The sequence below is a fragment of the Salvelinus alpinus genome, chromosome 12 (genome assembly GCF_045679555.1).
Source record: "Salvelinus alpinus chromosome 12, SLU_Salpinus.1, whole genome shotgun sequence".
Taxonomy (NCBI): domain Eukaryota; kingdom Metazoa; phylum Chordata; class Actinopteri; order Salmoniformes; family Salmonidae; genus Salvelinus; species Salvelinus alpinus.
In genome coordinates, this window is record NC_092097.1 from 22,983,913 (window position 1) to 23,002,339 (window position 18,427).

Here is an 18,427-nt window from a genome sequence, read left to right on the forward strand (position 1 = left end):
GGGTGGTGTTATATAGTAAGTAGTGGGGTGGTGTTATATAGTAAGTAGTGGGGTGGTGTTATATAGTAAGTAGTGGGGTGGTGTTATATAGTAAGTAGTGGGGTGGTGTTATATAGTAAGTAGTGGGGTGGTGTTATATAGTAAGTAGTGGGTGGGGTGGTGTTATATAGTAAGTAGTGGGGTGGTGTTATATAGTAAGTAGTGGGGTGGTGTTATATAGTAAGTAGTGGGGTGGAGTGGTGTTATATAGTAAGTAGTGGGTGGGGTGGTGTTATATAGTAAGTAGTGGAGTGGTGTTATATAGTAAGTAGTGGGTGGGGTGGTGTTATATAGTAAGTAGTGGGTTGGTGTTACATAGTAAGTTGTGGGGTTTGGTGGTGTTATATAGTAAGTAGTGGGATGGTGTTATATAGTAAGTAGTGTGGTGGGGTGGTGTTATATAGTAAGTATTGGGGTTGTGTTACATAGTATGTAGTGGGGTGACGTTATATTGTAAGTAGTGGGGTGGGGTTTTATAGTAAGTAGTGGGTTGGTGTTATGTAGTACGTAGTTGGCTGGTGTTATATAGTAAGTAGTGGGGTGGGGTTTTGTTAAATAGTAAGTAGTTGGCTGGTGTTATATGGTAAGTAGTGGGATGGTGTTATATAGTAAGTAGTGGGGTGGGGTGGTGTTATATAGTAAGTATTGGGGTAGTGTTACATAATATGTAGTGGGGTGACGTTATATTGTAAGTAGTGGGATGGTGTTATATTGTAAGTAGTGTTGTGGGTTGGTGTTATATAGTAAGTAGTGTGGTGGGGTGGTGTTATATAGTAAGTAGTGGGGTGCTGTTATATAGTAAGTAGTGGGATGGTGTTATATAGTAAGTAGTGGGATGGTGTTATATAGTAAGTATTGGGGTGGTGTTATATATTAAGTAGTGGGGTGGTGTTATATAGTAAGTAGTGGGGTGGAGTGGTGTTATTTGGTAAGTAGTGGGGTGGTGTTATATAGTACGTTGTGGGGTGGGGTGGTGTTATATAGTAAGTAGTGGGGTGGTGTTATATAGTAAGTAGTGGGGTGGTGTTATATAGTAAGTAGTGGGGTGGTGCTGTATAGTAAGTCATTGGGTGGGGTGGTGTTATATAGTAAGTTGTGGTGTGGTGATACATAGTAAGTAGTGGGGTGGTGTTATATATTAAGTAGTGGGGGGGGGTGGTGTTATATAGTAAGTAGTGGGGTGGTGTTATATAGTAAGTAGTGGGGTGGTGTGGTGTTATATATTAAGTAGTGGGGTGGGGTGGTGTTATATAGTAAGTAGTGGGGTGGGGTGGTGTGGTGTTATATATTAAGTAGTGGGGTGGGGTGGTGTTATATAGTAAGTAGTGGGGTGGTGTTATATAGTAAGTCGTTGGGTGGGGTGGTGTTATATAGTAAGTTGTGGGGTGGTGTTATATATTAAGTAGTGGGGTGGTGTTATATAGTAAGTAGTAGGGTGGGGTGGTGTTATATAGTAAGTTGTGGGGTGGTGTTATATATTAAGTAGTGGGGTGGTGTTATATAGTAAGTAGTAGGGTGGGGTGGTGTTATATAGTAAGTTGTGGGGTGGTGTTATATAGTAAGTAGTGGGGTGGTGTTATATAGTAAGTAGTAGGGTGGAGTGGTGCTATATAGTAAGTAGTGGGGTGGTGTTATATATTAAGTAGTGGGGTGGTGTTATATACTAAGTCGTTGGGTGGGGTTGTGTTATATAGTAAGTTGTGGGGTGGTGTTATATAGTAAGTAGTGGGGTGGTGTTATATAGTAAGTAGTAGGGTGGAGTGGTGCTATATAGTAAGTAGTGGGGTGGTGTTATATAGTAAGTAGTGAGGTGGGGTGGCGCTATATAGTAAGTAGTGGGGTGGTGTTATATAGTAAGTAGTGGGGTGGGGTGGTGTTATATAGTAAGTAGTGGGGAGGTGTTATATAGTAAGTAGTGAGGTGGGGTGGCGTTATATAGTAAGTAGTGGGCTGGTGTTATATAGTAAGTAGTGGGGTGGTGTTATATAGTAAGCAGTGGGGTGGGGTGGTGTTATATAGTACGTAGTGGGGTGGGGTGTTGCTATATAGTAAGTAGTAGGGTTGGATATTGTTATATAGTAAGTAGTGGGGTGGGGTGTACCTGGTATGTCCCCTGTAGTGTTCCCACCAGTAGTGTGACCTCCTCCACCACAGACAAGTCATGCTGCAGGTCCTGGAGTTCTTGGTAAAGCCGTGGAGGACCCAGGATCACTTTCCCTGTGGTCAACACACAACACAGCCTTTCACACTACAGTGCACACATCAACAGTTTACACCAGTTAACACGTCACACACATCAATGCTTGTCTCCTAAAGAAATCTTGAAACATCTCAAGGTCAAACAACAATCCCCAAATGGAACTGCATTTCAAGACTTTCCTGAACTACAATAACTAGTGGAAGTGATAAAGAAAACTTGCGCTTGTTGAAACTCTGGTTCCACTAAGAAAGGAGTTCAATGTGTGATGGATCGATCACCACCGTTATTTGTTGAACAGTCTGAATAAAGTCGGGAGTCTGAATGTATAACTAAAAAGCAGATAGAGAGAGGCCATTTGGAGCTATATGATGCCCTTTTCTCAAACAAAAGGAATGCAGGTGTCTCATTAGACGTGAGATTCAACAATCGATTTTGAAGCACACTCTTTAAAGTCTACCTCTCCAACCTCAGGGAATCAATAGCTCTACCTCTCACTGCCAGCCTCCCTAATGCCCTGGTCCACATCTCTACACAAGGCTCCAGGAGCACAACACAATTCAATGTTGCAGCAAGATGTAGCTGTAGCGTTGTCCTGTGCTGTCATCACAACCACATAATCAAATAGCAGTCCGGCTTTGGCACAAGGCAGGTAACTGAAGCATGGCCCTTTGTGGGAATCTAGTGGCTGTGTAAAGCCAGGGGGTGTCTGTGTGGCTGTATCGACAAATAGTCAGAGAGTGGAGAGAGGCAGGTATTGTTCTCTTAAGAGAGCCTTTGTAACCTTTAGTGCAGAGGAGGCTGGCGAGCGGAGCTATAGGAGGACGGGCTCATTGTGATGGCTGGAATGGAATAAATGCAACGGTATCAAACGCAACTATATGGAAACCACATTGAACTCCGCTCCATATATTCCATTCCAGCCATTACAATGAGCCCATCCTCCTGTAACTACTCCCACCAGCCTTCACTGATTTAATGGGATCTCTCACACGGACGGGTACAGACATCTGACATCTGTGAGACACGATCAATAGCAGACACATCTGAATATAAAGAGGTGTGCCTGCCATGAGTCTCTGTAAACAATGGCTTCCCTGTAACTGTGGGGCTTTGGGATTCGCTGGCACACAGGTCCGCTGTGTCCCCGCCTGCCTAGAGTTGGCCCCAGCCCCAGAGGTGAATGTGCTGAGTTGTAATCCAGCGTAATCCCGTTGGTGTGGCGGGATTGGTTTTCACACTCAGACACGGTCATTCACACTGGCCGCCAGGCACGAAGCAGCAAGGCAGGGCTGAGCCCACAGGGGCCCCTGCCCTTCCTCCCAGAGGCAGCCGCTTCATGTAACAACAGCCAGCAGGAATCTTCATCCTCAGCATATAGTCCAGCTGGTGCTGCATCCAGCTCTGGGAACTAACCTGAGGGAATTTACAGCAGCCACTGTTTCCAAATCCCCAATATATCAAATCTGCACCAAAGCCATAGACTAATCCCCATCCAAACCTGGACACCAGCTCACTGCATGTAGATGAAGCATAGATTCAGTGTAGCATTGCTTTGCATCGCAGTCTTGTGTCAGTATCAGTATAAAAAAATAACTCTGTAATGGTGGCAGGGAGAAGGTAAGCCTGTGTGTCGGTACATGGGGATGGCACAAGACCAGACACAGTGGGGATACAAAACAGTTGCCCACCTTGGTCTCTGCACAATGGAGGGAGAGAGAGAGAGAGAGAGAGAGAGAGAGAGAGAGAGAGAGAGAGAGAGAGAGAGAGAGAGAGAGAGTTGAGAGATCCCTGTAGTTCCCAGAAGGCCAGCCTTCTCCATCAATAAGGAAGGGCATCAGGGCCTGCAGGAGATGAAAAATGAGCCCATTTCTCGCCAAGCCGTGGGAGTGTGGGATTTAGGCCGGACCCCCACACAGGGGACGGGGAACTATAAATAGACGTGGCAGTGGCAGGCTGGGAAACAATTCAGCAGATGCACAGAGGAAGATTCCTGGAAAGGCATGATTAAGGAGATGGCTTGCATTGGGCCCATGCAAAATTCTAAAATGAACCATCCTGGAGAGAGCGAGAGAGCGAGAGAGAAATAGCAAGTGAAAGAGCGAGAATCATAAGTCAAATGTCTACTGATGATCTGGTACTTCTGATCCCAACCAAGGAGGGCCTACAGCAGCACCTAGATCTTCTGCACAGATTCTGTCAGACCTGGGCCCTGACAGTATATCTCAGTAAGACAAAAATAATGGTGTTCCAAAAAAGGTCCAGTTGCCAGGACCACAAATACAAATTCCATCTAGTCACAGTTGCCCTAGTGCACACAAAAAAACAATACATACCTTGGCCTAAACATCAGCGCCACTGGTAACTTCCACAAAGCTGTGAACAATCTAAGAGACAATGCAAGAAGGGCCTTCTATACCTTCTAAAGGAGCATCAAATTTGACATACCAATTAAGATCTGAGTAAAAATACTTGAATCAGTTATAGAACACATTGCCCTTTATGGTTGTGAGGTCTGGGGTCCGCTCACCAACCAATAATTCACAAGATGGGACAAACATCAAATAATTCAAGCAGAGCAGAATAAGTCCGATTCCCGCTAATTATCAAAATCCAGAAAAGAGCTGTTAAATTCTACAACCACCTAAAAGGAAGCGATTCCCAAACCTTCCATAACAAAGCGATCACCTACAGAGAAAGGACCCTGGAGAAGAGTACCCTAAGCAAGCTGGTCCTGGGGCTCTGTTCACAAACAGACCCCACAGAGCCCCAGGACAGCAACACAATTAGACCCTACCAAATCATGAGAAAACAAAAAGATAATTATTTGACACATTGGAAAGAATTAACAAAAAAAACTGTGCAAACTACAATGCTGTTTGGCAGAATGCCTGACCACTGTGACTGACCAAAAATGAAGGAAAGTTTTGACTATGTACAGACTCAGTGAGCATAGCTTTGCTATTCAGAAAGGTCGCTGTAGGCAGCCCTGGCTCTCAAGAGAAGACAGGCTATGTGCACTCTGCCCACAAAATGAGGTGGAAACTGAGCTGCACTTGCCAAATGTATGACCATATTAGAGACACATATTTCTCTCAGATTACACAGACCCACAAAGAATTAGAAAAACAAATCCAATTTTGATAAACTCCCATATCTATTGGGTGAAATACCACAGTGTGCAATCACAGCAGCAAGATTTGTGACCTGTTGCTACAAGAAAAGGGCAACCACTGAAGAACAAACACCATTGTAAATACAACCCGTACTTATGTTTATTTCTTTTCCTTTTTTTCCTTTAACTATTTGCACATCGTTACAACACTGTATATAGACATAATATGACATTTGAAATGTCTTTATTAATTTGGAACTTGTGTGAGTGTAATATTTACTGTTCACTTTTTATTGTTTATTTCACTTGTATTTATCCATTTCACTTGCTTTGGCAATGTAAACATATGTTTCCCATGCCAATAAAGCCCCTTGAATTGAAATTGAATTGAGAAAGAGCGAGAGAGAGAGACAGAGAGAGAGAGAGAGAGGAGAGAGCGAGAGAAGGGGGTGATAGACCCTTTAATGTCAACTTAAATCATCCCGCAGTGTTGCAGTAAACTTTTAAGACTTTAAGGCTTAATCTTCAGAGAATCTAAACCTAATCTTGGCATCCCTGTTAAACTGTTGCTGTTCACTGAGCGTGACACGGTCAGACGCTGCTGTAAAAGGTGCCATTAATATTTAAAGGCCGTTCCATTACATCATGATAAGGCTTTGTATCTCCTTCTTCCCATAGCACATTTATCAAGGATCTCTCCACCAATCTGTACGCACAACAGAGTTTTGTGAGGGGTGAAAAAAGACCTGTTTCACCATTAGATTCCTATCTAGTGCTGCTGCTTCTCTAATTGGAGTTTGAGAGGAAGGGAATAATCTCTGCAGATTGATGACACCACTCCAGATATGTTTGTGGTCTATCAGAGAGTGAAATGAGACTGTGGAGGGTGCAGCTCTGTTTTCCCACTGTATCTCTCGCAGATAAAAACAGCCCAGGCAAATGGAACCAAGTGACCATCATCGCTATTCTTTTCACAAACACATCCTCAATCAGAGTGACAGCGCTGCGTCACCAGAATTCACTGGGATAGTTCACAGTAGCAAACAGATTAGAGGGCTGTGCTGAGTCAGACCATGGGGCTGAGACTAGGAGTCTGGCCAAGTGATGAGCTGGACTACAGGGATAGAAAGGCGATGGATGGATGACTCAGTAGGTTTACCAACCTGGGGGACAGGCACTGCCAGGGTGCTTGGCAACGCCATGTTGGAACAGGGTCTCCTTGGCCTGGGAGGCCTCCTGACCCACCTCCACTACCTGGACCTGCAGCAGGGGGGCACTCCACTTCATGGTGTATTTAGGACCAACAGGGACTAGGCTGCTGATATCAAGGGGCCCCCTGGTGGTTGAAAAGAGAAGAAAACAAGCAAACAAGTCAACGTTTCTCCCAGCATCCCTCTCTTTCTAACAGCAGCACTAATCCCAAACCACCAACAGGAGGAGAACTGAGGTATAGCTCCTTATATTGTCACATAAAGAGCTGAGGAGCTGAATTGGAATCCTTCTGATCAGCTGTGTTCACGGCAGAAAGCGGGACCCCCGGCTCTGAGCAGAGTTAATTTCATATTCATATATTCCTGTAATCACGCATACAATCAACGTTGTGATCACTTTGTCAAGATTCTAGAGGGCAGGCAAAGTCAACTTCAGGGGAATCAAGTTGAACGAAACATGGGGTGATAACTACTTTGAAGGCTGAACAAGAGAGCTTTGAGGTATGAACGTCTCAAACAGGAGCTTTGTAAATGGAGGAAAATATTTGCTGTTTACCTTTAGCTCTGAGACGATGTGAACAATGGCGCTGTCATAGAGGATAAATTGTAGAGGGACCAAGAAATATTTTATGTCAGTGATCTAGGACTCCTGTTGCTCTAGTTAAGCTGCCTGCAGTTTGTTTAAAGCTGATAAAGCTCCTGTTTCTCCAGATAGTGCTAGAGAACGCCTATTAGCTATTACTCTTTGCTATGCAGTTTGCCTAAATATATCCCTGTAAAGCTTTGTAGGCTGAGCCTTGTGGTGCTGCTGCTGTGGAGCTGGGAAGGTGTTTGTGTATTCAGACTGTAGAGCTGTTTAGCAGAACTCACTCTACTCTACAGAGACACCACTTACTTGACGTTGATGTTGGCACAGATGAGGATATCGTTGAAGAGGAAGACTTTGCGCTCCTTAGACTTCAGGACCTGGCCTCGCTCCCCATACACCGTCTCAATCAGAGTCTCACAAAGCACCAGCAACCCCTGGTCTGAGTTCAGTTGCTAAAGGGGCAGAGTAATCAGGACACTGTCTCATAAGGCACATCACAAATGGCAAATTCTCCAGTGTTTCAGTTCAATTGCTAAGGAGCACAGCAGGCAGGCTAAAGACTGGTTAAGTGAGTGCCTCGTTGGGGATCAGTGTCAGATCAAGGGAGATTTGTCCAGTCAGGGCACACAGAACACATTCACATGCTAAGACACACACACAGTGGCGACCTGTCAGTCAGAGCAGGTGTTTTGAGCCCCACCTGGTTTTTGTTTGGGCCTGTTTTGCATGTTATTTTGGCATTAATACATGTCACATATCAGTATACAAACATTGTAAAAAAAGAATGTATAAATTATTGACTTAATAATAAAGCAGAATACAAACATGGTCTCTTTTTTGCTTTCTTGAGTAAGGGAGCTCTAAAATGCAGGTGTTTCAGCCTAGCTCAGTGCTTTCTGTGGTGGAGGGGCAGCCAGCGGAAAATATGGAGCGTAGGGGTTGGTAATGTACTCTAGTTGCACCGTGATTGGCTCAGTGTTCTGTTACACATGTGGACACTACGTCAACGCAAAATTTAAAGGTAGAGAGAAAATTCGAGCCACTTGGGTGCTGCCATGGAGTTACGTTAGAAGAACCCATCCAAGAAGGCTCAAAGTCATTGGTCACAGATACAATTACATCAAATCACGGTATATCTACAGTAGTTTTGGACTGATCATGTCAACATCATACTTTCAAAATCTTAGCAAGCTAGCAGTCATCATCATGAATCAAGTCGACAATCTATCGGCAAATCCTTTTCAATCCTTGTCATATGAAGATAAAAAATTCAGAGAAATTATAGATAAAACGTATCGGTGCTCAATGGACATAAACATTACACAACAAGTTGGAAATCCCAAATTCAACAATGAGTGGTTTGGAAGGAATCAGTGGTTAACTGCAAGCATTGCAAAGCAATCACTAGCCTGCTATTCAGTGGAGTGGGTGTGTGGTCCCATGTCTGGGTTTAAGGGTCTCTTTTCCAAGCTTAAACGGATAAATAATCCAGCATGACTTCTGCCAAACTCAAAACATCTGGAAACTCGTAACTGGGAAATCTGAAAAAAACTAGGTCCGACTAGGAAAATAGGTTTTGAACGGTCATCTAACTCGGAATTGCAAGTCGGGAACTCGGGTCTCTTTCTAGAGCTCCGACCTGAAGATCACTGACGTCATGACTCAAACTTGTTTTTTGTAGAGTTCAGAAGTTCACCAGCACCATAAATCCAGAGAATGCCAGACTTTGATGACAAAATTTTCCCTCGAAGGACCGCCGCGCCACCTTCCTGTTCAAGTGAGCAAGGCACAACAAGGTGAGTCCAAAAATGTATTGTATGCTGCTGCATAAATGATGTAATATGCCAGGGAGATATGTACTGTATACTGTAGCTAAGAAAGTAATACTAAGTGTATGTTGTGTAGTAAGCTGTTAGTAGTCCATGTGCCTCAATCTTTTGGTCCCTTTTTGGCTCGTCATTTTGCCTACTGTTCTGACTTGGTAGTGCACATGTAGCCTATAGCCTGTTTTAGAGAAATGTAGTCCTTGAATATTGTAAGAGCTTTCATTGTCTGCTTATATTCCCCCTTTATTTATCCTGTGGTTCTGACTTGGTGTACAGGGAGAATACTGTACGAATGGCCCATGTTCTGAATTCTGTCGCTGTACATTTCAGAAGTGCTGAACAAATAGTTATATTGACTACGTCCATCCTAGCTCACTCATTAATGTCTTAATCGAAATTACGGATTGCTTCTTATCGTCCCCTTATGCCATAGTTTGTACATCTCAGATGTCAGTATAAACCACATTTGTTGAAGCAAGTCAGCCATATCAGTGCTGGGTTTTTTAAAGGCAGTAAATGAGGCTGAATGAACTGTTTCGCTGCCAGACAAGGCTCCTCTGATAGCCAGGTGTAGCAGTGGTAAGGTGTTGGGACTGCTTGTTGGGACACTGCTGTTTGGACAGCTTTATGTAGGCCCTAACAGTTTGTTGGCACCATTATAGAGCAATTAATGTATTGTTTAGTGCAGTTTCTTTTGCCCCACCAAGATCTACATGCTAAAATACCCACTATATACACACATACACAGACACATGGAAATATGCACAGAAATGTCTTTGTATACTGCAGTATGTGAGAACACACAAGACATACTTTTCCTAAGGTAAATATGGCAAGGGTAATCTAATAGAAAGCATTACTTGGTTCAGTCAATTTTATGTCCAGCTGAATCAATACAGTCAGTTTTATGTATTCGAAAACAATCTTCTGAAAAAAAGAGTCATTACAACTACAGTAAAACAAAAGACTGAACTGATGGTAAAGTACAAATATGCAGCTCAGATAGTGTCCCACTCTGATGTTTCTGTTTGCTCTATAGAAACACAATTTTTATGAATAATAATAATAATAATCTGTGTTTTGTCCATTTTTCAATGCACAGTGCTCTACATCCCATCACATCTCACAAAATGGATTGTTATATCTGTGGAGAATCAGTAGCTGTGCTTGGCTTTTGTTCAGATGGCTTGGGAAATGAGTCATTAGTCAAACAGTAGCCTGTCTTCTATGATCACAGAACTACAGCACCCTCCAGAGGCAGAGAGACGTAAGTCATGGAAGGCCCCTCTGAAAAGTCCCAAGTGTCAACAGTGTGTGTGCATGTGTGACTGTTTTGTGTGAGTGTGTGTCTGAGATATAGAGTGAAACGGAAACCTCAGCCTGTTCCCACTCACAGTGTTATCTCCCATATTCCACTGACTTAGATACTTAGTGACAAATAATTAATATTTCAATGGATAGTTATGGGATAATGGAAGAGAACTGCTTCCTATTGAAATTCTGCAGTCTCACCGCAGTAAATAGAATTCTGTGTGGAGCTGACGAGATTGGCCGAATCAGCTCATCTCAGGGCTCTGGAAAATTCACCACCATGGACCAATAGAAAGAAAGAGAGAGGGAGGCACAGAGGGAGGGAGAGGGAGAGAGGGAGATGATGGGCTCCAGGTGGGGACAAAGAGAGGGAGGAAGAGGGAGAAAGTGAGCAAGAGAAAGAGAGGGAGAGGGAAGAAAAGAATAGCAGAAGGAAAGGAGGGGGGAAATGATAGGGAGAAGGACAAGGAGAAATGGGGAGATATAGCTTCCAATTAAATGTCTCATTTACCCCTTAATTCCTCTTATTCAAAAATGCATTTGTTCAGATTTGCAGCGTCTGGACTGTAATTCCAGTGTGGTAATGGAGAAGAAACGCCCCTGCCGTGGTGTTTAAACACTGTTCAGGGGCCATAATGGACATAATATCTGGGCAATGATTTTTCGAAATAAAAATGCTTTTCTAGACTAATGTTTGGGAAAATAATGTAAGTGATGGGTATATATGCTAATGCATAGGTGTTTGGCTCATGCTGATAACACAGAGGAGGTATAGGAAGGGCTCTGGGGTTGAGCCACACAGTAAGCAGGTTGATTACTCTGTGTGTGTGCGTGTGTATGTGTCAGTGTCTATGTGTCGGTTTGTATGTGTCGGTGTGTGCTTGTGTCAGGGGGTGCGTATGTGTGCATGTGCTTGCGTACATGTGTATTGCAGTGTTTCTGTCACCTTGCTGAGCGAGCGGTCGCTGACACTGCGTGCTAGCTGCTGAGTCTCAGCTATTTGGTCGGCCACACGCTTCTGTTCATTCAGCTTCTCGGCCAGCATCTCCAGTTCAGTCAGAGCCAGCTGCAGAGGCAGGCAGTCTACGTGACCCTTAGGTGTGTTCTTCAGCATGTCCTGACAGAGAAACAGTGAAGAGAGAAACAAACACTAAATAAAGTGAAGAGGTGTTGGTTTGTGTGTAAGCGTGTGTGCGCATTGTTTTCTGTGTTTTTACAGCCCAGAGCCTGGTAAGCACATTGTTCTCATTTTCATATTTCTTTTAAAAAATCCAAGTATTTATTGAGTTTCATCCCAGATCTATGTGTCTGGCTTACCTGCAACTGTGTGTGCTTGTGGACCTGCATAAATAAGGCCTTGTATTCTGTGTGTGAGTCCCAAAAGAGTTTCAGTGCTTTGTTTAGTTCCCTGTGTAATATATGATTTAACACAGACACTCCCTCTCCAGGGTGCTGAGTTTGAGGCAAGAGGAAAATGCCTCATTCACATTCATAACTTATCTTTTGAAGTGATGGATAATCAACCCCTACTTATGGATAGAATGAGGTACTGCAGTTCCAGTACGCAAGTTGAAATCAAAATCTTTCCACACACAATGTTGAGACAGGAAAAGTAAAGGAAGACAAAGAAGCCTACTGCATGAAAAGCTTATATGGTTAGGCTAGATAGGTAGAACCATGCATGGTGTTATACCGTATCTCATGTATTTAGCAGTTTTCAATGGCTCAATGTATCATCACATGTGTTAATCTCTTGATTAGGTCCATAAAACATTGTGTGGTGTTAATCTCAGATTGTTTATCCGTTCGTTTTCTCATATGACATTATCTTGTCAATGTTAGCAGTGAAGGTGCTGGTAAAGACATATACCTGCAGTAAAAGGATGAACTGGGGAAAGCGTTGGATGGGCTTCACCATGAGGCCGTACAGGGTGATCCGGTCAACACTGGACGCCTGCTTCTTCTACACAACACAGGATAAGACGCTTTAGATAAACAGCATACCATAGTAAAGTCAGGAGATAAGCAAAAACACAGAGAGAAAGACCCCTCTAGGCACCTTTTATTCAGAGGACAAGATATGGAGAGTGCATGAGTGTGGGAGTAGGAGTGGGTTTAGGTTAGTAAGGTGTGGAGAAACAGAATCTGGTGGCTGTGCTGGTCATTAGAGATTTGGGAAGTGGATGTGTTCACATGCCACATCTATTTCTATGGGCACAAGCACTGTTCATGAAACAAACTGTTCACACCCCACATGTTGGTGGAGAGAAAATGTTGCAGTTTTAAAGCTTATTTCCTGCAATTCTACACATTTTGTCATGGGGTGCAGAATTGTTTTTGCCGTTTTAAAGCGACTTTTCTTGCAATTCTATACATTTTGCAATGTCTAATGTGTATTCATGTGAAATTTGAGCGACTTGAACATTACTACAAAATGTTGAAATTGCACCTTGTCTATTCTACTATTACAACTTTCAAGAGTAAGTTGAAGCCGGACTGAGTTCCTTAAATATACTGTATGTTTTATACTTTTTTTGTGGGGGGGCGGGGAGAGTTGTGAGAGTTGCTAATTGGTGCAATATAAATATTCTCTATGATTAGTGCAGTGTATTGCAACAAGTAAACACAACCAGGCCAGCTTGAAAATATTTGAATAAAGCAACTACACTTTTATGTAGTTGCTGTCCGCAACCCAGGGAAATCTAATTAGCATAATAAAAAAATCCCCATAAAAATCCCTCTATGGAAAGAGGTGTTCTCCGTTTTGCTCTACAACCTCCACAAGTATCAGGAGACTGGTCTGAAGTCGGTACAGCCGATCTGCCAACTTCTGTCTGTAGCATCCGAACCGGATGTGACCCCTCACACTAATATGACCCCTCTGTGCAAAAGTGAGACTCTGATGAACATTTACATGCTCAGGCTTCACAAGTCTCGTCTGAAGGTCCGTCGGTACCAGTTGAAAAAATGTATGGAAGTATATATGGAGTTTGTTTAATGCCAAAAATATGGGGTTAAATACATGTTGAAAAAACAAACAAATATTTATTATATCTCTCAGATATAGGAGAGACAATTCAGAACAAACTTCCTTTTGATATGTTTTTGAAACTATCTGTTGTTCCATGCAGTGAATCTGTTATTCAATGTGTATGTATGGGCTAATAGCAGTAAGGCCAAAAATAATTGTTCATCAAATAATTGTTCATTTTCAATTCAAGGGGTCTTAAAATTCAAAATCAAATAGCTAAATGATCCTTGGTATGAGCTTCTTAAAACAATTCCGTATAGCTTAGTAGACCCCCCTCTTCCCCTCGCCCGGCTTAGACAGTGCTTAGACTCTGATGGGTTAACCAAGTATCAAGACACCAGTAGAATTATAGTATGAGGGCCAAATTAAATAGTAGATGAAGGTCGACAGTGACCGTGGGTTAGAGGGTATTGAAAGAACAATAGAGAAAGAAACATGGACGGTTCTACTTTGTGACTCACCTTTAAGAATTCCAGGAAAGCTTGTTTGGACATGCATGCCTTTTTTACGAGGGCCATGGCATTGGTGAAGTTATTGACATAGTCGCTGTAAACATCTAGCACCATCGACTTAGAAAACTGTAAAAACACAGAAAGGTGGTTATGGGAAACGCAAGAGAAACAATCCTTGGATTTCACATCAGAAATCTGTTGGGTTCTTCATGGAACAAGTTCATTCAGGAACTAGTCATGCTTGGTAATTTATTTGTTAAAGCATCTGACAACATTAAGTTCCTTGAAAGTCAGTAGCTCCACTGCTCATCTAACAATCCTATTCATGGAATGGAAGGGAAGAAAAGGGTAGAAAATTGCCATTTAGGTGTGGTATTTAAGACCCTGACCTGTTTACCATCCAGGAGACCAACACACACCCTTCACAATCCACAATCCTGCTGCGGCGGCACACAGTCATTCGCTCTCATTTGATTAAACACAAAGCAGGCTGCTGACGGCAGCAGTAGCTGGAGAAGCAGTAGCTGGGAAATTAGCCAGTCTCACAGAAATTAACCCTCTCCTTCATCTTCTCTGCAAGCCAGCCACAAACAACACACAGATAGTATGAGACCAACTAATAGCATAAAACATTAACAGCTGGGTAACAGATCAACTGTCAGGTGAAAAAGAGAAATGAATGAGGAGTGTTGAGTCCCAACCCCCAGCCTCCCTCCCACCTCTCAAAATAGGCCCATTTGGCTGGTGTCAGGATATCAATGGAACATTACAATAAACAAGGGCAGAGGGATCAAAATGGCATCTTTCATAGGTAAATAATCAGCAACCCTTATGGATGACCACGTTGTAGAGGGTCACAGCAGCACACTCATACATTAGTCCAATAGTCCTGTGCCAATGCTATAAGCACACATATTCAGAGTGTATTTGCTGCAGAAGATATATTCATCTCAGCTGTAATTGTCTCCATGTTTGAAGTTAGTGATGTTTGCTCAATTTTAAGTGCAGCTCATTATAACTGTGTCTGTGGAAATTGTCTTCTAATGCCCTACGGGAAAACTGACACACTCTCTCACGCACACGCACATGCACACGCACACGCACACGCACACTAACCGAGGCCACAAATAGGTCCCCAATCTTCTCACTGCTGTCCCACTCAGCCACACGTGACGCCAGTGCGATCTGGAACATGGAGTGACACTGAGTGATTTCCCGTAGGCGGTAAAATACAGGCCGGATCTTCCGTGGGCTCAGGATGCGTGGGTCCGCCTCCAGCAAGGGCCTCTGGTACTCCTGGGGAAATAGTATACCCAGGTTAACTTGGATTAGGTGTGCTTTACGGTGGAGAACGACATAAAACACAAGTAGGCCCTGATCATAAAAAGCATCACATCAATAGCAACATCTCTCAACAGATACAACAGCACCATCACGTGTGCCTTGGACCCTTAATGAAAGGTACATTGATGGAATCGTCAGTTAGTAACAATCTTATAAGTAGTTGCAATTAGTCAAGATGCTGTAGAGTATCAAACTAGTCAACTATGTAAAACGTGTGACTGCAGTGTCTTTTAAGATGAGAGGCATGGCTAATGTAGCCTGTACAATCAGAAACTGCCAGATGCAGTCAGCAGAAAATGAAAGTGAAAGCAATGAAAGTCAATGTTTGGAAACAACAATAGATGACAGACTAGTGCTGCTATTGTTGTTTTATGAGCCTCCCCTGCCCAACCACAAATCCTCCACAGCAAATGAATTATCGACAAGTGGAATATGGACATGGGGAATAACACAGGCAATTTCTGATATTACAGGACTGAAGTTGCAGTTCTTTATGCCTAATAATTGCGCTCTTGGCTTTTTTTAAATATATATTTCCTTTATCAGTGAGTTTGGACTTGAATGGTATGCAAAATCACAAAAAAGGCTAAACATCCCAAATTATCAAACATGCCACAACAAAGGTAATACATCATATGTTCACAGACAATATTTTCCAGAGCATAACCTCTCATTGATCACACCTGATCCCATTTCAGCAGGTGTGTCACTCTTCATCTGATAGGAGAGATAACGAATGATTCTCTCTCTGCCACAGAAAAAGAGAGACAACAGAAAAAAGAGTGAAACCCATGCTGTGATTCTGTGAAAACCTGACAGAGAGAGAATCTCTTTATTAGCATCAGCGGGGCACCACAGATGCAAAAGAAATCTATTTCATCATGATTATTTATGCGTAGCAAGCCTGGTTATTTGATAAATATCTCCAGTTTTCCTTTCAGCCTCATTCGTAAATGCTGAAAAGATGAACGTATTATTATCTGTCAGAGTAAGGGTAGGGTGGAGTGGAGGGGTGGGGCAGGGAAAAAAGACTTACCTCAAGGATTCTCCTGAGGGATTCAAGATAACTGCGCTCACTCTGAATGATGGAGCCCAGGATGTGACGTCTGACCACCTGAGGACAGAAGAGGCCAATCAGGAAACATACAGGTCGAAGGTCAAAGGTCACACACAGAAAAGGGCATGATGGGAGTTGATTGTATGCCATACAGCCTCAATTGTGTGTGACAGGTTGTTTGATAGTACTATTTTTTGGGTGGAGTAGCCTTGTATGCATGAGGCCTGGATTTACCTTGAGGTTTCCCTTGAAATGAGTAGCGCTGTACTTAACTGTAGCAGACATATTCCTCCCAAACGTACTACCGAGTCAGTGTTGGCAATAGAAAAATTATGTTTGCATCATTGCATGCATATAACATTACCTTAGAGATTCACAGAATCCTCTGACAGACACACACACACACACACACACAGAGACAAACAAACATATGTTATACACACATACAGACCTGCTGGCTGCTCAGTCCCTCAGGCATAGGGCTCAGCTGTGCAGGAGGATGTTTCACATCTGACACAGCCACATCCAGGTACCCTGCGTCATCCTCCACATCCTCTGCACAGGGGCACACACACACACACACACAGAGAGACACACACACACACACACACACACAGAGCTTTCATATCTCAACTGGAGTCACACTCCAATGTATTACCTCTAAAACATGAAGAGATTAGCACTCTGCAAGAAAAACTCAGGAGGGAAAAATACATTTTAAACAATACTATATCTCAGTAGAAGTAAAGAGGCGAACAGACAGTACGTCTTCAAAAACACGTTCAAACACTCGGACTTCTCAGCTTCAGTACGAATGTGTTCAAAAAGCACTTCCCTGCAGCCATACAGACACAGATACTAAAACTGCTTTTCGCCAGCCAGCACCATTCCAATTAATGATTTTGGAACAATAATAGTGTCTCAGTATCAGAAATATAAAATGCTGCACATATTCCCCCTGATCAACAGCTAAAAATAGAACCACTGGTCTGTTTGATTGTTTGAAGATTTGTTTGAGTCGTGGCTCTGTTATCTGTGGTTTCTAGAGCTGTTCAACACTCCATTAATGGATGGTAATCTGGTTCCATTGTGAAACGAGGCTTCCTGGGGTGCAGCCTCTGTCACGTGAGATTTTCTGCCCATTGCTCTCCTACACATCAAAACCTTCAGTTGGCCACAACATCTGTCTTTAATGGGAGCGAGCCAGCTCGACATATCCCGGCTGTTTTGTTTGAAATATCTTACATTGTTTAGATCATTTTTCCAGGAGTCTTTTTCTATTTTAAAGCTGGGATTGGAAAAGCAATGGGAAGCTTTCTCCTCTATCTGCCTTAACATTACTTTTGGCCCGGCTGGCATCAAACAATTTCTTCACCGCAGCTTAATTCAAAAGAGGCGACTGAAATGTATGTGAACTCCGATTTTCCACAGAAACTCTCACTTCACTACAAATTCATACATATCGCTATAAGAGGGAGACTTTAATCTGACACAGTCATTTGGCAAACAGTCGGTTTGAATAACTTCTTCTCAGATTACCTGAGTGGTCCTTCTTGTGCAGGAAGGAGACTTTCCGCATAAAGGCTATTCTGGTCTTGTCCAGTCCATCCTTGGTCCCACTCCTGGCGGCATTCATTAGCTGATGAACCTGGTTCAAAAGGACAAAGAGACCAGAAGAGTTAGTCCACGAGGAGAGGGAGAGTGGAGCCAGGAAACACTGCACAGTAATCCACAAGGAGAGAGAGAGAGAGAGATGGGGCACTAGATGCATCCAGCCATTAATGCCGACATCTGCGCATCTCCGTTGGTCTAGTCTCTAATCAGGAAGTCTATGAGGAGATCATAGTGAGATTATGGTAGCAGACTGGGCTGTAGTTGTGGGGAGGTAGTGGAGTCATGCTCAGTGAGGCTACATTCATCTAACCACAAACCCCACTCTGAGCATCACTGAAGCCCTGCAGAGTCATGTAAAGCCTGCGGACCCAGAATACACACATGGTGACAGTATTTTTAAATTTTTAAATCATGTTGTGTTCTCTTACTGCCAGTGATATACCTTGGTGTCATGTTGTGTTCTCTTACTGCCAGTGATATACCTTGGTGTCATGTTGTGTTCTCTTACTGCCAGTGATATACCTTGGTGTCATGTTGTGTTCTCTTACTGCCAGTGATATACCTTGGTGTCATGTTGTGTTCTCTTACTGCCAGTGATATACCTTGGTATCATGTTGTGTTCTCTTACTGCCAGTGATATA

At 43.1% G+C, this 18,427-nt stretch overlaps 1 protein-coding gene across 6 annotated transcripts in view; it reads right to left on the reverse strand.

The window, feature by feature from the left end:
• Positions 1-18,427, reverse strand: part of LOC139535716 (rho guanine nucleotide exchange factor 10-like protein) — a 155,762-nt gene that overhangs the window by 115,107 nt on the left and 22,228 nt on the right. For all 6 annotated transcript variants that reach the window (XM_071335429.1, XM_071335427.1, XM_071335428.1 and 3 more), the window contains 10 exons: positions 17,712-17,820; positions 16,624-16,727; positions 16,152-16,229; positions 14,888-15,067; positions 13,781-13,897; positions 12,159-12,251; positions 11,235-11,405; positions 7,458-7,603; positions 6,515-6,687; positions 2,141-2,256 (listed from right to left, as the gene is read on the reverse strand). In XM_071335429.1, coding sequence (XP_071191530.1) covers positions 2,141-2,256; positions 6,515-6,687; positions 7,458-7,603; positions 11,235-11,405; positions 12,159-12,251; positions 13,781-13,897; positions 14,888-15,067; positions 16,152-16,229; positions 16,624-16,727; positions 17,712-17,820 — 1,287 coding nt within the window. The remainder of the gene's footprint in view (positions 1-2,140; positions 2,257-6,514; positions 6,688-7,457; positions 7,604-11,234; positions 11,406-12,158; positions 12,252-13,780; positions 13,898-14,887; positions 15,068-16,151; positions 16,230-16,623; positions 16,728-17,711; positions 17,821-18,427) is intronic.